At 40.7% G+C, this 24,817-nt stretch overlaps 1 protein-coding gene across 2 annotated transcripts in view; it reads right to left on the minus strand.

Annotated features, from left to right (window-relative positions):
• Positions 1-1,584: 1,584 nt before the first annotated feature.
• Positions 1,585-24,817, minus strand: part of GLRB (glycine receptor beta) — a 52,064-nt gene continuing 28,831 nt past the window's right edge. The window contains exons 7-10 of one of the 2 annotated variants that reach the window (XM_056326795.1): positions 24,590-24,730; positions 21,046-21,198; positions 14,280-14,572; positions 1,585-4,274 (exon numbers count right to left, since the gene is read on the minus strand). In XM_056326795.1, the coding sequence (XP_056182770.1) occupies positions 3,978-4,274; positions 14,280-14,572; positions 21,046-21,198; positions 24,590-24,730 (884 nt within the window). In that variant the 3' untranslated portion in view covers positions 1,585-3,977. The remainder of the gene's footprint in view (positions 4,275-14,279; positions 14,573-21,045; positions 21,199-24,589; positions 24,731-24,817) is intronic. The other variant, XM_056326796.1, reaches the window with a different exon arrangement.

The following is a 24,817-nucleotide window of genomic DNA, read 5'->3' on the forward strand; positions in this document are numbered from 1 at the left end:
GAGTGCCTCAACAGCTACGACATAGTGCTTAAATAAGTTATCGTCTCTCTTCAGAATGAAATATTTTCAAATAAAGACTACCTGGAAGTGCATTTCCTTCCAAATGATTATACACCTGGATCGACCCCTGCGCTCGCGCTCACTGAAACTACCCCAAAAGGCAGAGCTACTACTGGCTCTTTTGATGGGTCGTAGGGCACTGGGGAGACCCTCCCTCTACCCACAAATTTCCTGCTGCCACGTCCAAATGAATTTGAAGACTTTGAAGACTGAAAGCTGCTTGGCAATGTTTCCAAGCGGTCAATCTTCTGTACGCTGCACTTACAGAAATCAACTGCCTTCCTCGCTCATGACAGACTGTTCACAGACACCATCTCAGCTACAATTAACACAAGACTGAAAAAAAAAGGAGGTGCTAAAACCCACTACAGAGCTGCTCCTAAACCCGGGTGTCAGACGTGAGTTGAACTCGCGTGAGGAGGTAAGATGCGGATTGCTCTACACAGCACATTTCCAACACCCTGAGAGGGAGTTAATGCATAACAGCTGATGGACTTTTCAAGCTACATCCCTCCTTACCACACAGCTTAAATGTGTGGATGCAGTTAAGAAATTAATTAATTCACCTCCCTGGAAATTCCTGAGGCAGTGTTTGAATGTGTTCTAAAGTCCTGAAATGGTAAGATCCCTAAAGGGCAATGACAGTATGAAAGAAAGGAATGAACGATTTGGACACTACCCCTTCATGCTTAAGAGCCTAGAAAATACTGAGGTTTATTTTAAGGGTAGAACAAAAATTTGTAACTCTCCTTCCAGTAAACAGGAGAACTTCAAGTAAATGTCAGCTGAAACACAGATGGTGTCTCCCTCAGAAACAGATTTTTGCTGTAATGCAGTTTGCTCAAACATCATGACTAGTTAATCTAGCTACTAATGTGTATGTACTTCATGAGTCTCACCTTTGCTACTACTCAAATGCCTTACTTTCTACATTTTAAAATTCATACTGCATGCCAAGTTTCTATAGCTGTCCATTGATTTTATGCCCATTTATTTTTTATTAATACTTTCCCCCTTCATATTATCACTATCGAGTAACATCCTTTACTGCCTATACAGCTTTATATTTGCACCTCGTTCTGCAAATCAGTCAACAGGCAGAATTTTACAACTAGAGGGTGCTGGAGGACCATAATGTGACATGGTATGCAAAACTCTCAATGACCTTTAGTGGAAAGAAGAAAAATAAAATAAATCAATTATTACTGCTCAGTAGGACAAGTTAATATATTCCAAGGTAATACAAATACTGCAAGTATCTAGTGTAAGTAAAAAGAAAATTAATACTTTATAGCTCATGTTGGTTTATTTTAAATTTTGTTTCAAATTTGCTGTTAAACTGCTTCTGTCCTTAGTTTTTGTGCTGTAATGAATGAAAAGCCTTTATTGTAACAATACACATTCCTTTTGCTTCCTTTTTTTTGTGAGCTGGAAAGCAATTACAGTGTATTATTGATTAAATGTTTCATGATAAAACACAAAAGCCATCAAGTAAGCAGGAAAGCAAGAAGGAACAAAGAATAATTCAACAATAAAACCTATAATTGAGATTATACAGATAGAATGTAGACATTAATTACAGATAAATCATTTAAGAAGAGTTCTAACAAGAAAATTATCTTCCAAAATTCATACATTTTCCAACATAAGGTAATTATTTTCTTGCCTTCCAGTACTGTAAGAAAAAATACAAGTATGAGAATAAATAATATCTATAAATATAGCACTCTGTACATATAAAAATTACCCCTCCCTAACTTCCTCTCTTTGACTTATCCTTATTGCTTCTTAGAGTCTCTGACAATTCTGTACATACCTGCAACAGACAGAAATATTGAAACTTTGAACTAGACCTTAAAGACATAATTTTTTCCCTGCCCGGTTCAGTGTGGCTCAGTAATATTTGGGATTTCCCTTCCATTTCCTTGGATCGGAAAAAAATCCAAAGGACAAACTGTGGCCACCTGGCGAAGTGGTTCCCTGCAGTCTCCACAAGAAAGACGGTGGCAAGCGCATGACCATGTTCTGAAGAGCAGATCTCTTCAACCCAACACGACTCATCGCAACCAGGCTGTTGATCGCAAAGTGGCAGAGGTCAGCAGAAACCCTGGCCACAGCAGATCCACAGCTGCCCAGTGAAGCCAGGCTGGCACGCTTCGCTGTTCCTGGGTTCCCACTTTTGACCTTCTGGTTGCGCATCCTATGTGGACAACGTTCACATGGTGGGCAACACCCAAGTGATCCAGCAGTGCCTCTGCGGCCTGCATTGGCTCAACACATCCTGGATAAGCCAGAAATTTAGCCCAAGTGGGTTTTTGCACTATGGAAGGTTTCACACATTTAATTCAGTCCCCTCCTAGCATATGAGGAGCCAATAAGCCACTATAATTCCTTTAATAAATTGCCAAGTTAGTGAGAACTGTCTTATTTTCATATTTTAAGTAACTGTGGTGCCCCAGCTTTACAAGTGGCAAGAAAAGTTACGTTTCTCTATGGCACACTCTCAAGGGAACACACACTACTCCGATATCTACCTACAAGCAGCTTTCTTTTGCCTGTGTTTCACCTCGTGACTTGCCCTTATGAAGGGATGTGCCTGGCACACACAGGAGGCCACAGGTCCTGCCCTACGCGCCCTGAGGAGATCACGTTTAGGTAGTCTCCATGTCATAGGGTTTCCTCTGCTAAATGGAGAGCAGCCTCCTATCAGAAGAGACTGACCACACATAGGACCTTATTCTCCAAAAAGTAGCAGCCAAATCAATGAGTTGGTGAGGGCAGCCATTAATTAATACAGAGGCACAAGGGCTCATGTCATATTTTATGATCTTTGGACATGTCTTCATTTCTACTGGTGGCTAGGTGTTAGCTTTGGTCATCCGTGCTACAACAGACAAACAAAAAAATTGTAACTATTGATGAAAATGGGATTTCATCTTGACAACAACTGGTTTGTTTAAACTGAAAGCTTTCAAGGGGATAAACAAAACAAATCAAGTAAGATGTATCCAATGCAACCACAACAAAAATGTGACATGTACTGCAGGGTTGCCAGATGCTACAGAAGGTGAGCCAGAGGACAGAGAAATGTAAAAAAGTATAACATAACCTGATACTGAACTGCACCTTGTGATGTTTCTTCAAAACTCCTGATACTTCTAGTCTAGAAAGTGGCCTGTTTGGTTTTGACCTATTGTATCTAGTTTGTGCCTAAGGACACAGTAGTCAAAATTTGGCCCAATATTTTATTGTCAGCATATTCTCACACACTTAAGTGTGCCTCCTTGATGGATACAGTTGTTGGGTTTTCTTTCCTAAATAAGCTGATTTTACAAAATTAGTAATTCTCTGATCTTTATTTTTTCACATAGACAAGATCAGCTTGTTCAATGCTGCCTTCACTTACCAAGTCTAAATAATGTGAATTACATCTTAGCTTTTTCTTCAACAGTGCCATCTAAAATTATACAATAACAAGATGTTTGGTTTTTTTTTTTTTCCTCTGGAAGTCAGCAGAAAAGCTGTTAAATACTACATATACTAGAATACTGATTTTAATAATACTCAACGTGCACATCAGTTTCATCGTCAGAAACACTTTAAATCTCTGTATGTTACTAATAACTGAGGAGCGTTATTCAGCTTTATAATGTAGTATGCATTGTCCTTCATATATATTCCTAAAGCAGGATGTGTGCTGTACATTTATATACAATGTTGGTCGGAGCACAGACATTGCAGTGTCATGCTTTCATTCACGTTTCAGATGCCATATGTTCAGTACAATCGCATGGCATCAAGATGCAACATACTGCTTTGCAAATGCAAATAATTTCACACAGTGGCCTTCATGACTGGGAAGGGGTAATGAAATGGGATATATTTTACACATATGAAAAAAATAAATAAAAGGTTTATCATAAATATATGGACCAGTATATGACGTTGAAGAACAAGAAGCAAAAAGGGAACAGTGCTCTTGCATAAAGATCGATTCTCTTTGCTGCTGATGGAATGACAGGCTTGGGAGGAGGAGGCTTCTTGTTGTTCTTGGCTTGAGATTTCCCGAGCCCATTGTTGACTTCAATGGGCTTCCCATAACAGTCATAATTTGATAATTCAAAATCCCTTGGCAAGCTTCCAACGATGCTGAAATCATTGGATCTCAGATCAGATTTCGAAGTGCAAACTTTTTTGCATCTGGTCTCACCAACCTATGAAATAAAGAGTGAGGGGAATCATGATCTACTCACCATATTTCATTAACAAACTTAATGCAGCTGCTAGAGAACACCGCAAACAAACATATAGGAAATTACTTGTTGATAGGGATACATCACATCAGCCTAATTCGCTGAATGGCTGCATTATAAAGTACTTAAGGATGATCAGTCAATCATATAAACTAATCCAAACATTCATAATTGTGTAATTTTTCATGCACAGGGTGCCTCATGCTGTGCAACCTGCTATAGTTAGACTCCATTTTAAGATGATAGAAGGGGAAAGAATATTTCTGTAGAGAGTATTTCTGGAAATCAGTTCTGTGCAGAACCTGCAGGACAGATACTATTCAATATTTACATTTTTCTGAGGCATGGAAGCTGTAGTCAGAATTAACCCTAAAATTCAGCGTTTGCTGCAACAAAGCCGATTCTGGTTCTACATAGTAGCCAGCTCAAGACCCTTTATGTCACCCTAGGGTGACCACCTCACACAGTGACAAGGCTTAGGCCAGACAATTGTACTGGCACAGACAATGTGCAAGAAAAAAAGTATTTGGTGCCCTTCAAACTCCAGTGTTTTGGAGGGGGTGGGGGGGAAGTTCCTATATTCCCTTCCTTGGATTTTATACACTTTCTATTTGAGGTACAATAAATCCCTAGGAGGACCAGCCCCACACTGTTCAAGGAGCCTGAATGGATTTGGGGAGAACTGACGAGGCTTTGTGACTTGGGTAAATGACTCCCAAAGTTTTATTTCAATTAGACTAATTTAATGTAAAGCGGGGGAGAAAAAAAAAAAAAGGAAAAAAAAAGAATACAGATTATTAAACTGATCTGCATTATTAATAATGCCATTTGTTGACATATATAACCTGAGAGTGAGTTTGAAAAAATGCCGGTTCACAAATCAGGTTATACACATGGGCAACTAACATTAACCTAAGTTTCACTACGGGTTCCTGGAGCCACCGATCCACTAAAATTTGATTCTTCCAAAAGCTGCCCGTCCCCCCGTCCCAGCAGCCCACCTCTCCTCCGCAACGCCTTCGGGCATTTTACTCTCAGCTCTCACCACCTCTGGCCTTCTGCAGTCTTAGGCTGATAGTTTGCAATATTTGCATCATCACATTTTGTAACTAAAATCATAATAGTGAGATGCAGTACCAGACTTAAAGATGAATAAAAAACTTTCTGGAGAATATTATTAGCTTCTCTATGACAACTGCCAAGGTAACTGGGATGAAAACAACTGGGGCAGTCAGGAAAAGACCTGAACTTTGACTGGGGCTTTTACTCCAGTTACTGACAGTGCTGATTCTGGCACCAGGTGGAAGAGAAGCATGGCACTATTCCCTCAGCGAAGAGCAGATACGCTTCCCCAGATCTGCCAGACTTATGGCTGAGGAAAACTCAGTTCTGAAACCAATGCACTAAAACTTAAGGTGCAGGTTACACAATAAAATCATGATTCCAGGTTGTAAAAAGGAAAAACCAGACAGGTGTTTCATGACGGTAAGGCAAAACTATACACGCAATTTCCTGCAACTGTTTCCCAGTCAGCAAAGAACGGACAGCCTGGGTCGGTGTTCAGCACTGTAGCAGCTGGGGCAAACTGTCCAGTAAGGTGGTGACTGAGACATGTGTGAACATGATTATTGCGTGACCCTGAGTGACGGGGGGCTGTCAGTGAGGGATCTGAGAAGTTCCTTCCAGTGGGATCACACCCAGTGATATGGTTCATACAGACACAAAGCAGAGCCTTGTGCAACGGGAAGGTAATGTGCAGGGCTGGGGTGCATGTGAACTGAAGGGTCACAGGAAATTTACATTTTTTCCCATGGTCAAAACCAGTAAGATTTAGTAAGGCCATCACAAGAAATAGAAACCTATATGAAATTCTAAGCCTCCTTTTAGATTTGCAAACTTGTAGCCCATTCCTCATACTACCAGCGACATACTGTGTGACTCCGCAACACCAGTCATAGCCTAAGCACTCTCATTTACAACACAGAGTATTTCTGCTCCGACGGCAGTATCTAAAGTGCTCCCCAAAAAGCTGTTACAAGTCGGTTCCCATCCACTCCAGGACAGAGAGCTGAGGGAATGGTGTCCAGGTCACCTCTGCATTATAAGCAGGGGACTGCTGGCAGCGTGTTCACACCGAGTGCCGCTCAGTTTAGTGTCAGCTGGAGCACTGACTGATCAGGGTGACATGATTTCCCTTGTAACAGCAACCACATTTTTCATTAATAAGTATATGTTACTTCTAAAAATAATTTCTTCCATTTCCCCAGGTTTACAAATCTAATGTGCTCCTGTTTCCTACACTCAGTTGCTGCCTAGCCATAGTTTTCAATTTCTTCTCATACATCTCTTCAGCTTTCCAGTATTTCTGTTGTTTTAATCTAAATTCGTTTCAGTTGACCTACAGCTTTCCTTAAGCAAAGTGAGATAATATACATGAAAAATAGTGTATCTGCTCTTTATTCTTCCTGCCTTGTGCTAGAAGCATAATGATATTCCTGAATTTTACCAAAGGCTACAGGAACCATCTCTGTGGAAAATGATGCCACAGGACTTGATTTTAGAGGATTTTAGAGTACTACGCTGAAGACCCACAGAGAAAGTAAAACGTTGCTAAATGTTACATCGTTTTGACTTCATCCTGACACAGAATGTGGCCCTGGAAAATATTTGATATCATTTGCCTTGTCCTGCCCCAGCATCACGACCCGTGGGGCAGACCCAGCCCACAGGATGCTTCCACCAGATCGATGGCTTCTCCCCTGCAGGGGATGGGGAGCCGCTGTTTGGGAAGGGAAGGCTGCTGGAATACTGCTGAGCCCCACCATGTCCCCAGTGGCACTGGGCAGCTGCTCCTCATCCCTCGGGCGCAGGGGTGGGGGGGTCAAGGACGGCACGGGAAGGCAATGTGGCTCCTGAGGCTTGGCCCAAACCACAGACCCAGTTCGTCTCAGGACTGGGCTACCTTGTTGAGGTCTGGTAAGTTGAACAGGCCACCTGCCTTTTGATGAACAGCTCTGAAGTACCTAAAAATGACTCCCAGAAGCCAGAAGGCCCCTTGGGATGATCCCTTGACAAAGCCAAGGCAGACCGCTGCTGGCTGCCAAGCTCAGCACCTGCTGCTGCTGCTGCTGCAACGGGGCCGTACCCGGTTGAGAAAGCCTTTGTTTGCAGAGTTCAGGGAATAATGTGGTAGGAAAATGGGGAAAGAGCAGAAGAAAGAAGTGCTGCCTGCGCATGCAGACTGGCAGGGAGGGAGAACTAACTCCCCATCGTCGCCTCTCCTGCTTCTGGTGCTCCTCATCACTCTCCACATTTACTGCCCAAACTTGTTACACTAGATTTTCCTTTAAAAACATCCAGGATGGAGAATTTTTTCCATGACCTTGTTCCCCACAAACATATGTACCTTATTTCTAACCTGAATTTATTTGGCTTCAATTTTCAGTCACGAGGCATGACTATAGTTAGCCTGATTAACTGCTGGTACTTACAGATGGTAACAAATATAACCTTGATTTTGCATAATTCAAATGATGTAACCAGGCCGACACACAAAGCCAAGTCAAATGTTCTTAAAGAGTTTCTTTCCTCCACATCATTACCTCTGTCAAGCTAGTTTGTAATCTTTTTAAAAAAATAGTTTGATTAAATCAATAAACACATAGATCAGCTTTAATTTCACTGACCCATTTAAATTTATTAGCTAACATGGGGCTGAATTATGAATAACATTAATGATAATTAATACTTATGAATAATAATTATTAGTCAGCCCCCTGTTAGCTATGCAATATTTTCCACTGATTGATGTCAAGCTTATAATTATGCATGTTATGCCACTTAGCCTTTAAAAATACTGGCACAAAGTTAGCTTCTTGCTGTCTTTTGGAACCTTCCCAGTTTTAAAGGATTTATTAAAAAATCAACATCAATTTGCCACAGCACTCATGGACCAGCTCTTTAAAAAATCCTAGATGCAACTTAAGCTGAAATATCAATTGTAAAATGTCTATCTTTAATAGCTACTGTTTAACATCCTTGTTAGCTACTGTCAATTAAAGCTATTTCATCATCTGATTGACTACATCTGGCTTTTCCCCAAACACAGAGCAGAATATCTGTTCAACACTTTTGCCTTTTCTGCTAATTTCTGATACTTACAGCATCTCTACCTAGCATTGGATCAATACTCTTAGAACTGTTTTTTGTGTTCTGGCTATACATGCAGATGATAACTTCCTATTGCCCTTAATTATGCTTAGCCATAAATCCCTTTTGTTACCTACACCTATTTTCTGGATTTCAATTTACACTGATTACTACTAACTTATCCATTTGCCAGTGAGAAAAAAAGAGAAATGCTTGAAGCTGGGTATGGTTTTCCATCTTTGGGAATTTGTTTTCAGTTGTACTGTTGTTGGTTTTTTTTTAAATTAGTACTGCTTTCCTTCTGATCTGTAGTTGTTTTGAACGTTGTTATATAGCTCACCAGCATCATTTATATTTTTTGTATAAATTCTTCCACCCAGATGAGAAAAAAGAGTTTTCAGATTTGTGAAACATCTCCTTTCACAGCTCCAAAAGTACCAGAACTCGACTAAATTTGTTTTGTGCAAATAGAATGAAGATCCTTTCCAACTGACTGTTCATCCTGCGATCAAGTCCTCTTTATCTGTCAGGATGAAGTGCAATATAAAACGCCTTCATTTTGGATTCAAGAATTTTTGAGAGCAGAAGTGGGATTGCCCATAATTTCTAGCAAAGCTCCAAACATGCTGTAGCTCTGGCAGCCTCTCCGGCTCAGCATGCATCCTTCAGGCTGAAGTGCCTCCCGACTGTACCGCCGCATCCTCTGCCCTACACAGCACATCCTCTCTGCCCTAAAACCTTCTCCCCTGCTGCATCCAACCTCTTTGGCATGCAGATCTGGCACCAGCGCTGCCAGTGAGTAAATCTTCCACACAGGATGAAGGAGGAGTTTTCTAACAAACTCTCATTTATCTTTCCTGCACTTGTTTTGTGCTCCTCTCTTGCTCTTGCCATAACGATAGATGTAGAACATCAATAAAGTAATGACTGTTTAGTATCAGTGTCTATCCAGACTGAGTGTATTTTCTGGTGCAGCTCAGCAGGAATTTGCTACCACATTCCAAATATTCCTTGCAAAGTACCGCGCAAAAAATATTTATACATAAAGTATCACAGAATCACAGCATGGCTGAGGTTGGCAGGGACCTCTAGAGACCATCTAGTCCATCCCCCTGCTCAAAGCAGATTGCTTGGGGCCTTTTTACACCAGTGTTCTGAATTATCTTCAAGGATGTATACGTGAGTCACTAGAGCAGAAAGTACCTACTCTGTACCTGAAATGCTGTCAGAAACTATTAAAATAGGCTGCAGCCTGTGGTTTTGTGTACAAGGTAAAATGTAAACTGGGTTTCTGGTGGTTCTACATGAAAAAGCTGAGTCTGGAGTGCCACTTGAGGGGAAAAGACAATAGGGGAAGATAGGTCACCACAGGTCATCACCACTGGTCAGGTATATTGTGAATTGGTAGAATGAACATAACTCATATCAGGTTTCAGAGAGGAGATGTGGCTCTGGCAAGATAAGGCACCACTTCTTTTTAAAAATAACTGGGTTTAGAGCTGTTACCACCACTTGCATAGCACTATTCATCATCTGCCAGAGACATTCTTTTAGCAAATGTTCTCTCCAGCCATAAGCACATTATCTGTGGGAGACAGCTTCTATAAATGGGCTTGATGAAAATGTGACTATTCAAATCGAGGGATGCTGTTAGAGTTAACGGTGCGATCTCTCCCTGTAATCGCACCACCAGTGAAAGCAAAAGAAACTGATTCATCTTCAGAACATTTCCCTTTTTGCTTGTTTTTCTCACTGTATGATGTTGCATTGCTAGGAAACACACTCAAACTCCTACTGAGGATTCCCAGTAAAAAGCCAGTGCCAGCAGTTACCACCAGTTTGCATAATCTTCTCCTCTGCTTAGAACAGCTTCTAATTGCAGCCACTAGGAGCTAAGGGAGCCAAACTGTACTTTCTCATGGTGTCTCGCCTGTAAACGCATAGACATTGTCAGTCTTAGAAAAAACACATCAGAAGTGCTTATGTTGAATTTTCTCTTTTTTCCCCTACAGATTCAGGGTGATCTTGCCAGATGGACCACTTGACTTTAATCAGACAGTCATATCTGCAAACCTCTGGGCTTAAAATGGCACTGACATTTCAAGGGTTTTTGTGGGAGGGGGCACGAGTCACAAAGCATGGACTTGGAAATGTGGCGTGTGCTGGCAACATACAGCTTTTACGTCAGCCAGTATCCAGGATGTGGTGGAGAGGAGACGGAGCTATGCATCCATGGAAGCTTTGCTCCATCTTTGGGTGACTGGCAAATTGTGAGTACCGTTTTCATCCTGCCACCTTCACTGTCGCTGCTGGTGACTATCAGTCACCATCACTGACTCTACTGACACAGTGCCAAAAGCGCTTTCTGCTGGAAACTTCCAGGTGGACCCTTGCAGGTTCTGTCACAGGAGATCTCTTGTCCTCACCCTCAATTATGAATGGCATCAAGCTTTTAATGTTTAGGGTATACTGAAAAGTTGATCCCTTTACCCAATTTCTTGTCATAAAAGAGGAACAACAGCTGCTTGTATTTTTAAGTATAATCACGTGTTTTTGTTACGGCTTGCATTTTACTAATATCAAACGTGCCAAGCCTCCAGACCAGATTCCATTTTTATCTTTCACAAATAGTGCAAGCACGTAAATTGTTCCATGGGGGCTGGAACCAGGGGCACCTGTCTGTCCCATTTGCTTCCCTGCGCTCCCTCTGACCCTTCCCACACCTGGGATCTTCCTACCCCTGCAACCCCCCTGTATCTTACATACTGGCCCCTGCCCCAAGCCTCCTGCAGGGCATCACTGCTGCAACGCTGCATGGCTGCAAGAGGCAGGAAGAGTGCAACTCGCTGCTCGTGGAACGCTGGCAAACTGGCCTGGCATCAGGATTATGGGCATTTAAATGTGAGAAAAAAAAAAAAAAAGTAGTTTCTCTTTTTAAACTTGGCTGCCCTTTAATAACTTACAAATCTGTATCACCACCATTCAGTTAATGTCTCATAATACATAAGTGCTTCATTTAAGCTGGAGAAACACTTATAAATGAAATTATTCATGCTCTCTGTTTTGCACCACTTGGAGTTTTCTGCTCCCAGGTCCTTCCTGTTGGCTCTACCTTTGAGTCCCGTCTGGTCTATCCACCATTTCAAGCCTAGCTACAGTGAGATTGCCAGCTACAACCTCAGCCACTTTTGCCTTGGTATCATGTCCTGTGCGGAAAGAGAACACTTCTATGGGATGCACCTGTGTTTCACGGATGCAGTTCTAAGTTGTCCTCTTCTCCTAAAGCTATACATTGGTTCATCTAAGTCTTTCCAGGTGTTTAGCCCAGTATTTGTTCTCTCCTCACACACAATCCCTACTCAACCCTGATGAGAAACAGCTCCTGAAGTTCTGGGACAGCACTCTGGCCTCTTTTTGTTTCATATTCTTTATGCCTTTCAACATACATTTTTTTTCCATTACCTGTTTCTTTAATGTTTCCCTCCCTTGCATATTTGCCATATGAAAAATGTGTTCTCTACTTGATCATTACTAGGTCTGTATGGGAGCAATCCAAATTTCGTGGGGCAGGGTTAGTTTTGGATTAGGAGTCAGAGCTACCGAAAGATTTAGACCTGTTCTGTTTTAGGAGTTTAGTACAGGCTTGTCCAGGGCTGAGAACTTTCAAAGTACTCCTACCCAGTAGCTGGTTCAAAGAGGGAGTGCTCAGCTCGGTAGACTTATAGCATTCAAATATATCTAAAATCTGGCATCACTGCCCTACCACATCCTGATACCAAGTGATTCATTGGTCTGGGATCTTCTTCTATCTCAGCCTGGTGATCTTCCCAGAAATCACCAGCCCAGGACACCCTTCCTCAGGTAGGCTGTGTTTCACAGCAGGTGGCTGGATCCGAGCTGGATCACTAGCCATGAGGGGAGGAGACCACTCAGCCACGTGAGGGGTCTTTTGCAGCATGCTTTGAAAAGCTTCATTGCTTTCAAAGCAATGAATACATATTTCCAATATGTCTCAGTAAGCAAATGTTTTGTAACTATCTGTATAACGATCATCAGAAATCCAGATTGTTGTTGCAGAGGTTATAGGTATTGGAATGCTAAAGGTCTCATAACAAACTGGAAAGACCCTGAAAAGTGCAGGTCAAACACAAGATGCTGGAGCTGACATTGCAAGATCATGGAGGGGGGACTGCAAGTTTTTGGAGGGCGGACTGAGGTCTGAATTGTAAAAACATTCAGCCTACTGCTAGACACCATTCATGGGGAACGTTGCTTAATTTTTGTGGATGACTCCCCTTCCTCTAAGTCTTCATATGCACTGTACACCCAAAGCTGTCTTCTTGAAAAAAGTTATTAAAAGATGAAAGGATAGCATAGGTAATAAAAGTTATGATTTTATTCTCCTTATGGCTATGACAACAGCAAGCACCTTAAAGGGTGTACCCACCAAGGAGAATCAGTAATTTAGGGATTTGGTTTTGTTCACAATACTGAAAAACTGTAGTTCTTTGGTTAATCTTGTCACTGATCAAGCTGAACGCTTACACTTAAGTACTTGAAATGGAAATAGATTTGACGTTGCTCTGCTGGACTGTTACAACTACTTTGTCACAAGAAACAGCTGAATTTTGGACCTGCAAATTGCTGAACACAAAAATATCACATTTAAGTTCAGGGGAAGCACAACCGTAGCGGAGCCATCTTTCTTTCTGCTTGGCTCCCACACTGCCTGGGCCTCGAGAATTGCTTGTGACACGAGTCAAAGCAGCCACGGGGCTGCTCTGTGCTGAGCCTGGTTGCCCAATACAGCTCCCAGGAGACTCTTCTACCAGGTGAGAATTATGGTAGTTAAGGGCACTGCTCTGCGCTACCTGTAGCTCCTCGGCTCTGGGGTAATTAGTTATGGGGCAATGCTAGTTTGATACTGGGACAGGGTTTCCACCATTCTGGCATAAAGTACTCCCTCCTTAAAGAAGCCTTAAAGTTGCATTGTACGCTACCTATACTACCACTTGGATCTGGCCTAATAGCTTTATTTTATACATCCAAATTGCTGAGTCATTGAAAGCTATAAGCCAAATTCACATTCTACGTATCGTAGCAGAACGATTTTCGTCTTGTGGAATAAATATCACTTAGGATTGCGGGCAGTTGGCCTGTGTGTCTGGTAACTCCTGCAGCACAAAAGGGGAGTTTTACAGCACCGAGAGTTTAGCAACGTGATGGAAAACTTTGGCCTAAGTGAAGACGTACATCTTGTCTTTATCCGTATAATGAGATCTGACCCATAAACTCGATCTGGCAACACAAATGCAGGGAGTGTTTGACAGACAAACAGACCTGTCTTTTCTTTACAAATGCCAAGACTTCTGGATCCCTGGCTTCAGAGATGCTTGACATGCAATGCGCTGCAGCTGTGGCCATCCCGGGGAAAGCAATGAGCGGGGTGTTATTTGAGTAAGCTCTCGGCAAATACTGGCCGAGAGTCTTGTCCTCTGAATAGCTATGGTTTGACAGCTGCTATTTATTATGAGAAAAATAGCAACTGTAAAGCTGCCTGCTACTTTATTTACCTGAAGCTCAGCAGCAACGATAGGGCTAGGATATTAAAAGACAAATTCTTCATTTAGTACATCTGACCCCAAATCACTAGGGACCAATTGGTCAGACTGCTAGCCATTAATTACCAGCATGTTTTTAACATCTTGTTCACTTCTAAGATTAAGCGCTCTCCAAAATTATTACAACAGTATATTCCTGGAATTCTTTTAATGGAGGATAATGCTGATTTTGCATAGCTAGCTTTGCAGCTCCTACCTGTAAAGTGCTGATGTGTACAGGAGTCCCGGTGCCATTCACCGTGTTCTTCTTGGCAGCATTTCCACCCTTCCCTTCCACTTGCTCTGCCTTGGCAATCTTTGCTTTTTCGGCTTCAATTCTCTTTGGATTGTTCAGCATTACCTGAACCACCGCATACTCCACCAGGGATGCAAACCCAAAGAGCAGGCAAACAATCAGCCAGACATCTAAGGCCTTCACGTAGGACACTTTGGGAAGTTCAGCGGCAAGAGTGGTACATTCAGATGCCAAGCTGAGCACTGAGAAAATACCTACAAAAAGAAAAATAATGTATTGATTAAAGAATCCTTACGCATACTGTCACTGGCTGTGCTCTTCCTCTGAAACAGACAACACTGAATGATGTTTTGTAACAGTGAATGGGACTTCACAATGTGGTCGGTGCAGCAGGTATACCAAATGCACATGCCTTTGGTTGATGAACAAGTTACACTGAATACTTGGGTAGGTTATCGCAGTTGATGATGAATTGTTAATAATGAGCACCTTCATTTTATAAACAGAGAAGCAAATAAGTCAGGCTGTGCTGGTTGCTGTGGTTCTCCTGCCCCATCACCCACCACACAGTTGGGAAATGGGCTTTCCAAAGGCTTATCTTACAACGTGCATCTAAGCCTGGGAAGATGGAAGAGAAATATATGATACTTAAACCAAAAGATTCCAAATCCTTTAAATTAGACTGCTGTCCCTGAAATCTGAACTGTGCTAAAGCAGGAGCAATTCCCTGAAAGGCCTGTCCACAAGTGTGATACAAAAACCTTAGATGAAAGGGAAGATTTTGCTGAAGAGCAAGGCTGCACTGGCCCATTAAAAAGTCTGTGCTCCCAATTCACTGTGAAGACGAAAACACTGAGTTGACTGAGGGTCTACAACCCTTCCCTATTTGAGCTTCCAGGACCTAGAGGAAGCTTTCTAGATAAAGGGTATTTCAGGAAGCCCTTATAATGAAAAAAACCCCAACCCTACATCTGCAAAGGCTGTTGAAAGGTCACACCCATCATCAAACTGGGTTTCAACAAGTATTTCTCTTCCAAATGTCCCCATCAACACTGGGCTCACATCACAAGAGACAAAATACAAGCCCAATCTTAAAGACAGTTTTCCCATGGGCTCCTATCAAAAAGAAATAGCAGCACGAACAGCTACATTTGGAAAAACACTAACTTCAGAAATGACTGTCATGGGAGGAAAACTTAGTTCAACCCCCCAGTTCAGAATGTCCCATTTTGGTTTTGTGAGCACCAATGATACAAATCTTTAGTAATAAATGGGGGTTTTCAAGAAATGTAATTGATGTCTACAGAAAATGTTGGCCAAAAGGAGATACTCAGTCTTAACTATGTTTCTTATATTGGTCATATGTGCTATACAAAGCATTTTTTTTTTCCAAAGAAAAATTTTGTAATTCATACAGAGATCATTTTCTTCAGATCCACTTTAAGTAACTGAGGATGTGAAAATGTTAATAAAACTGAAAGTATCTGTATTGGTCTATGAAATTATTCAAATCTAGTTGATCATAAATATCACATAATTCTTTTGCTAGTGTTCCCATTTGGATTTTAATAAGATTGTTATGATACTTTATTTGGTATTCATTTGAAGTGGGTAATTTTCTAGATCTTAAAACACTGAAAATAAAATATAAAGAAATTATTACAGTCATGCAATTTTAAAATACAAATTTTTATGATGTTTTATTTAGAAATGTGTAGAATCTATGTATCATTGCAAAGCTGGATTTTTTTTGTCCATTAGAACAATATAGAATGGCCAGATCTGCTACCTCAGGTCAGAACGACATGGCAAACACCAATCAGAGAGCCCTCAGCGTCCACTCTGGCTTTTTTCCCCATCTACTGTCTCTGAAATGTTCAAGTACAAACGTTCCCATATGGATAAAAAGTGAGCATAGAATAGTCCCCTTTTTACAAAAATTATTTTCACTGACCAACACCAGCTGTCTGGCGATAAACACTAATTACAGATCATAAGGAACTGCAATAACAAGTACAAATAAGGCTGCAATGCCTTTTAATCTATAGAGAGCCCCTCTGCCTATGCCCAGCTTGCCGTTTGTTCTCCAACAGCGTACGGTATCAAGTACCATGCAGACTGCAGTCTGTGCTAGATTTCTGACAGGCAGCCTCTGCCCTCCTGCTGATTAACCCAATTAGACAATGATATGGACTGACTCAACATCTCAGATATTGTAATTTTTTTTCCTAACAACTTCAAAAGTGTTTATTATCTTAATAGGCAAATATTATTATCATACCTGGTGCTGAAAACATTTGTACAGGCACTATGTAGAGCTTAAAATAATAGATCTTACAATCCAGAATTTAATTCTACAAAACCAACTTAGAAATTCCAGTGGCTGAGAAGGTTTTAGTGGAGCTTTCATCGATCTGTTCAGTAGAGCAACTGAGGTCACAGTGACCTGCCGCTAACATCCATTTGTCTGGATTCCTAGGATAAAAAGTTCATTCTCAGGGTCTGAGAAACTTCTAGGTTTTCAAGATAATAATAAAGTGAGATAGAAGCACAGAAATATTCTATTAAGCAGCCATCTGCTGCCAGATCACAGCTAGCACGGCCTCGGAGACCTAGCACCGCTGGTGTGCATCGCACATCTGGCAGCAGCTGCACTAGGTACCTACCCAACACAGTCCAAAGCTCAAGCCTCAAACATGAGTGAGGAGAATGAACAAATTAACTGCAAAATTACTTATCTAATTAAATAAAAAAAAATTAAAAAAAGGAAAAAATGCCCCTTTTCTTCTCAAGGAGCACTAAAGAGAAAGGACAGAGCTCCTTCCTCCATACCTGCAAGTAAAGTTGGCATTTCCAGGAAATACCTCCGCATTTTTTCCCCTAGTGTAGTATCCCTCTTGATGGCACAGTTTAGTTTATCAGTAAGGTTAGTTATCTCACAGCCTAAAGCATGATTTACAGAGCTACTATTTTAAAAATACTACCTAAGGTTACATGCGGATAACATCTGAAAGTGCCAGTCCAGCAAAGCACTTCAGCACATGCTGCCAGATAAATTAATCTCCCCTTTTTGAATCCATCAAACTTACTGTCCTCAGCACTATCTCCTGGCAGTGAATTCCACAGGTTAATTATATGCTGTCTAAAACAGTATTTTCTGGTTTATATTACTGCTTTAAAAATGTCTGGCTTCATCTCACAAATGTTATTGACCAAGTTAATATTTTGTCTTGCTTTCCTTATCATTTGGTATCTTCTTATACATTCTTTTCTTTCATTAAACTTTTTAAACGAAAAGACATGATCTTGCCAGTCCTTTCTCAAACTACAGTTATACATATATATTTATGTCTTTGAGACTGCATTTGTTACAACTTTATAGAATGAAATGCCTAGAATGAAGACAGATCTGAGGACAGGAGTGATGGGGGTGGGGTGCATGTCTGCTTGTCCTTTCTGTGTGAGAAATACATCACAGATCACTACTCCAAGCTTTTAGTTAACCTGTTGTAGCCCTGCCTGAACTTTGGAGTAATGCTTCACACTGTCAGGCCACTGCGGGCGGACAGAAGTCCGATGTCCTTCAGATCCCTACAGCTCCAGAGATGATCTTACTCCCTTTGAGGATCACACAGCAGTGAAGGTAGGAAAGGTTGTGGTTTTTTGTTTGTTTGTTTGTTTGTTTTTTATTAAATGGATGCTGGAACACTTTCCACCTGTAAAGAACTGGAGAGTCCTCTGTTTGGCTCATTAAAAGGTGAAACACCAGCATCTAATTAGACAGAAGCATACAGTGCTATCAGCCTTTACGTTGCTTAGCCACAGCTGCTAGGATACTAGTCCTTTGTGGACCTCCCTACCGCCAGATGATCAAGTTGGGTGAAATGATACAGGGATAAATAGGGCTTGCAATTTGTTTAGTTCCTACGTGGACACAGGATTTTTCTTCAAATGTACACTCTTTTCCCAGAACTTTAATCAGTTTACAAAAATATACTCTGCTTACTGGCTTGCAAAGTGTCTCGTATTCCTAAATCACCTGGAAACTTCCAAGTTGCCTTGCCGTGGGGAGCAGTGGCCCCCCATACTTAACTCTAGGGACAACTGCATTCATTCATAAGCAAATCTAAAGAAGCTTCTGATCTGGCGAGACCTGTATCTAGCCACTGAGAGTGTTCAGGCCATTGGTAACAGTTTCTTGGGATTAGACATCCTTCACTCCGAACAAAAATGTTAATCTTGTTAGATTCCAAGGTCAACTTCTTCAATGATGTAGCTAGAAGAGTTAGTTTGTTGCCCTCCTGCAAACCAGAGAAACATAAATCTTACCCTACTGACAGTGTTAACAACTTGCATTACTAAATACTGACTCATGACTTGAGGATGGTCAGATTTAGAGTTATTTTGCTTCTCTGGGGATTCAGGAAAAGTCACATAACCAAGCCAATGGTTAGTGACTTTAAAAATGCATTCTTTCAGAAATGCTAATACATAAAAGGAGCACTTATAATAAATGAAGCAAATCAACGATAAATAAGTATGCATTATTTAGTCACAAAGACGTCAATTTACATAAATCAGCACTGTCTCTTATAAATCTAATATATAATTAATAAGACAGACTGGTTGGCTATTTGAAGTGCAGGATTATAAAAGTGGAAATACAGCTCAAGCTTTGATTGCATTGGAGCTCACTAGATGAAAAACATTTCCAGTTCTGGTTTCTATCTTTTTAATTTAATACATGCTACATTTTCCCCATTTTTTTTTTTCTTCTTAAAATGTCTTATGTTTAGCCCTGTGGAACACATCCTTGCTACTTTTCAAGGTGAGGGATATTTGTTACTTGCTATCAAACTAATACAGATTGTGACTCCTCCCTAAATTACTATTAATATTTTTAGAGGTCAGAATAAAAAAACCCCTGATTTGCATTCTGAAATAGACCCTTAGAAGATAGACAAAAAAATATAATAGTGGGTTTGTTACATTCAGTTATAGCAAGGTAGCCAGCTGTGGCTCAAAAGGCAAAAGTAGCACTCCAGTCACAGTTCTCCAGATTTTAAAATAGACTATTTCAGTTGGAAGGGAACTGCAACGATCAGCCAGTCCAACAGCCTGACCAATTCAGGGCTGACCAAAAGTTAAAGCATGTTGCTAAGGGCATTGTCCAAATGCCTCTTAAACACCGACAGGCCTGAGGCATCGACCACCTCTCTAGGAAACCTGTTCCAGCGCTCGACCACCCTCTTGGTAAAGAAATGCTTCCTGGTGTCCAGTATAAAGCTCCTCACCCAGGAGCTCAGCACCTCCCTCTCCCCTTCCCCTCCTCAGGGAGCTGCAGAGAGCAACGAGGTCGCCCCTCAGCCTCCTTCTCTCCCATCTAGACAAGCCCAACGTCCTCAGCTGCTCCCCATGGGACATTCCTTCCAGCCCTTCCACCAGCTTTGTTGCCCTCCTCTGGATGCATTCAAGGACCTGAACATCCCACTTAAATTGTGGGGGTTCTGCAGATCTTAGATTACTTTGCCTGTCATCACTGGCAGAGAAGGAAGCACGGCAGATGACCTGAGACGAGAGCAGTGAAGCTCAGGCCAGGGGGTACGTGGATGCTTTTCCACCCAACAAAACCTGGCACTGTTCCTGCTCCAGCTGGCCTTTAACACAGGGATTTCAGCTACCCACTGCTGCGGGACTGTGCAGAGCACAGCCACAGACTGGTAAGGGGATGTGGCAGGTCCTGACCCCAAGGGTCTCCAGTGTTACTGACACGCATTCATGCATGTGAGGTTGCACTGGAGTCAGGTCCTGTGGGGGTGTGGAGGTCCAAGCGTGGATGAGAGGGTTCTCAGCAAGGCATGTGGCTGGAGGGATTCTGCAACTGCACCCCTGGGGTCTTGAAAACAGGTGCCCTGAACCTCCTGGGACATGGAAAAGATTTGGAAAGTATGGACCTAGGGAGGTAGGAGTGCCAGGGAAAAGGGAACCACAGGGAGTCCAAAGGAGGGGGACAAAGAGGTCATGGCATGGGGAAGGGAATCCAAACAGAAGTGTCAAGGTGCAAGAGCCTGGCTCTGCATTTCATTGAGCTCTTGGGGTCAGTAAATCTGGCCACCCCACAGCTGCAGTCCCATGTACAATCCAATTAGTCAAGAGAATATTGTTTTGATTAACTTTGTGTCCTACTCTTTCATAATAAATGAAGGCCCCTACTGTGTTCTGCTGAGCAGCCTGAACGCACAAGGCTGAAGGACTCCTATGAACTGACTCTAATGAAATAAAGCTAATCAGGTAACAAAGATGCTAATTCTTTTGCAGACATCATTCTGCTTCTATTAATCTTCAGAAAAAACTGCTCCAAGAGGTAACTATTTAGAGCCTTACTCATCATCCTGCTTTCTTACTGATTATTCAAATGCTCAGATTCCTATGAACTGCGTATTGCCAGTGTCTGCAGCATCACCTGTACATGGATAAGATCAGATTTGTCTGGGCTGAGAGGAGCAGACAGTGTGCTTATCATGGGAACACGGGAACCATTATCAAGTGAAGTCTTAATGTGGAGGTGGATTTTACTGGACTAGCAATGAGGAGGTTTCAGTGAAAATGATGAGTGGATAATGGAAGTGAAGTTGCTTTCAGTGTCCGGTGTCATGTTATCAAAGCAACCGAGAATGGCTCAATGGCGTTACAGCGGATCGTGACGGTATGTGTAAACGCAGGTTACCCAGTGGGACTCTTGCAGCGCTTGCATCAGGATTGATCCAAAATGACAGCCAGGATAGAACAACAATTAGCAGTGTAGGAGCATAAACACCCATCATGTAAAATCCAACTTGTCTTCTCAAAGTGAAGATTACTTCTACACAAGTGTAATAACCTTTAAAGAAATAAATGCATTAATGTTTAATGTGCTGCTTCTGATCCATATCTTCCAGGCCTTTTTCTATTTAAGAGCAAAAATGTAATGATTTGATTTGCTTTATGAAGGCAAAGAGTTCCATTTGGGGAAAAAAAACATGTTCAAAACACAGATCTATATAACCGCCAGGTGTGGGCAGGCATGTGGTACCCTCTGTGCTCTACCAGGCACCCCCTCTCTAGCCACAGCACATCAGCACCAGGCAGTTAAACTAACTCTCATCTTGATGCTGGCTTCAAGATGCGGTCCAGATAAAACCAACAGGCTCTAGTGGTCATACTAGCTTAAGCTCATCTGAAAATCCTCCTTAGCATTAATCGTGCAAAAGATGGAATTAAGAAATATTGGTGTAGTCAGTTTAGAATGGAAAGAAGTGATCTGAGTGTGTCTCTAAGCGGAGATTCCCACAGAACTGAACGCTGGTACAGGTGACTTCTAAAACTGGTACAGACTTTTTAAAAAAGGCTCTAAAGCCACTACACTTTGAAAACAAGGAACAGTGCCTCAAATGTTTTAAAATTAGGATCTAAAAGCACACAAACATTTCAGAACATATCTGTTAAGATAACTCCAACAAAAAGTAAAGCTGCAGATACTAGAGGTTTTGCGGCAGGTAACAGATGGATCAGGAAGTCCAATAACCAGAAGACAAATTCTGTTCATATTTTCACTCAATTAATAGAACTGGCATTTTTATGTTAATATTAACACAATAGTGTTATAAAAACAACTTCATAAATTAATCTATCACAAGGAAAAGGCATTCCTATGTTACATTACAACAATTTCAAAATTCAGATCAGTCTATATCTGTCAATCAAGTCAGTGCAAAGCCGATTTAGAAGATAGGATCTGTCAAAAATATATCTATTTATATTCTATGTTTTAACAGTAAAGTGCTGTAGAATGACAAATCATCTTAAAAGCACTGTTTGGGCACAGAAGAAGCAAAACAAAAAAACAATAAAACATTAAGGAAAAATTTCCCTGTTTAGAAGACACGATACAGTATTTTATAGTTCATTTTATTCTCTTCAATGATCTGTTTGACAAATATCCCCTCTATAATTCCTGAATAGTTTCCAGATACCTTTAGGTTTTATTTTCAAATAAGGGATGACCTTCAATATCATTATTTGTTTGCCTTATGCCAGAAATGCATTCTATATGCCTTTGAATCATCTTTCATCAGGCAGAGAACAGTAACTATTGCCTTCACCATTCAGCTCCCAAGGACCTATTCGGATCTGTTATATACTTGATAAACAGAGAACAGGCAATTTTCAAATTTTAATACTCACTTTACTGCCACAGAAAGTCGCCCCATTTTTTTGACCCTCTTTCTAGTTAGGTAGGTATGACAAAACATTATTTGACATAAATAGGCAGTAAAGATTAAGTTCTTTGCAACTGGCAGGATTCTCCTACATAAGCCATAATTTTGAAAATTTGCTTCTACATGCAACACTGCCTCTTGATTACCTGACAAAATCCTTAACTGAGTTAATTTTAACTACATGCACAAAATCTGTTTTTATGAATACCTTGAACATTAAAATTTAAAGTAATTCAAACAACTACTGATTAGTGAAAACACCCTTTAAAAGTATTTGAGTACCAAAATATTCCATTCATAGTAATGAAATATTAATTCCAACCTTGATCACATGATTAACATGGATCTTCTTAATTTTTAAACAAAAAGGATTTGCAATAAAGGAATTAGGAAATTTTTTAAAAATTTCTTGTCACTCCACCCACTCTGATGGTTCCCTCATGTTCTTTCTTGCATGTTCAAATGACATACACACACAGACAACATGACCTTTTTACTGAGCATTCTGCAGTATCATTTCAACTTGTGGTCACAAGGTGCTGAAACTTGAGAGAACACTACTGATTTTCTTTCCTGTTTCATAGTAAAGTGTAAAATTATTAGGTTTTTCTTTAAGGTTCCTAAAAATACCTAAAATATCTAAGGATTTTTTAGCCGTTTAATTTTAGATTTAGGGCAAAACTCAAAATGGTCATGGTAAGCTCAATAACAAGATAACAATCTTGAGTATTTATTTTTTCCCCTAAAATACAATGTAAATTTTTCAATTTTCCCATTTCTATGAATTTTATTTGAGAATTACAAGATCCATTCCTTTATTTTTTTCACAACTTTATCACTTGTTTTTTTCAGTAAATTCATTGTTTAATTAGGAATAAAACATTTTTCTCTCTGCTAAGTAAGCTTCTACCATATCCCAACTTAGATTTGAATGCAATCACTGCCAGTTAGTTTTGCTTTCACAAATGCAGAATTTTCCTGAGGAGAGCTCATTTCATATTATTTACAGATAGTGAATCACTTGAGATGCTGAATTATGTAGTTAGGCTAAGAACTCACTCATTTTGCAGTTAAACAAATGCCATTCCAATTTTCATTATCTTTTTGAAGTTAAATTCCTTAACTCTGAGCTCTACTAAGGTTACTGGAGATCTCTTCAGACTTCAGATCTAGCTCAGGAGCAACTGCAAGTAATGTACTGCAGCTGAATAGTCAATGGGAAACTTGCAGAGGATCCTCAGAAGCTGTGGCACCACAGCCGTCCTCATCGAGATTTAATGGGAGATCTATTCCCAAGATCAAGAGCACTGACAAGTACACCCCGCTGACCTCTGTTGTTGTAGGAAGACTTGCAGTTGCCACAGTATGTCAGTAGTTGTAGTTTGGCTATCATTATAGACAGGAATCAATCGGGGTAGAAAAGATAAATTTTGAGAAGCCAGAGTACAGAAACCATTGGATAAATTTGTGCCCACCCTCAGAAAATAATCATAGGATTAAATAAATTCAGGGCTGAGGATTGTAAGCAGCTTTCTATAATGACAGACTTTCCAGAACACTTAAAGAAAGGAAGAACCTGCAGGGCAAAGCATTTGCAGTTACACTCTACTGCTATCCACTTCTGGAACAAAAGTCAAACCAGAAAACCAAAATTATCCTACTTTCCTGCAACTGGCGTAATTCTACATAAACATCCTTTCAGAAAAGTTTGACACTTACAAGCGTAAACAGGGATAAGGATTATAGAAACAAAATGATGGTAGTAAGATCACAAGACATGTAAACAAAACCAAGAAAAACATCTAATCTCTTCTTCAACCTAGATGTTTCTACATTTGAGTTAGCTTGCAGTAACCACGTATGACAGTTATTATTATGTGAACTACCTGTTAGTTTAAAATTAATTTATTTTATCCCATGAAATGTAAGACATGAACTGGAATATTAACCATTAACTACAAACAGTAACTGAAGGCAGCTTAAAGTTTTTGTATCAAGGAGATTGCTACCTACCTGTGCCTTTGTAATACTTGGTACAGTTACCATATTCGATATCCTCCTTTTTAATATCAAACTGAGGCAGAGCAATTTTCTCTAGCTGTACAGGATCTCCAGACTGCCAGATAAATCGTAAGTCATCAGTTGTATAGCCAACTACAAAAAAAACCCAATAATAATCATTTAAAGAACCATCTAAATCAGAGTAAGCTCTGCAAGAAAATCTAGCATATATGTATGTTA

This window comes from Falco biarmicus, chromosome 1, assembly GCF_023638135.1.
Source record: "Falco biarmicus isolate bFalBia1 chromosome 1, bFalBia1.pri, whole genome shotgun sequence".
Lineage (NCBI taxonomy): Eukaryota > Metazoa > Chordata > Aves > Falconiformes > Falconidae > Falco > Falco biarmicus.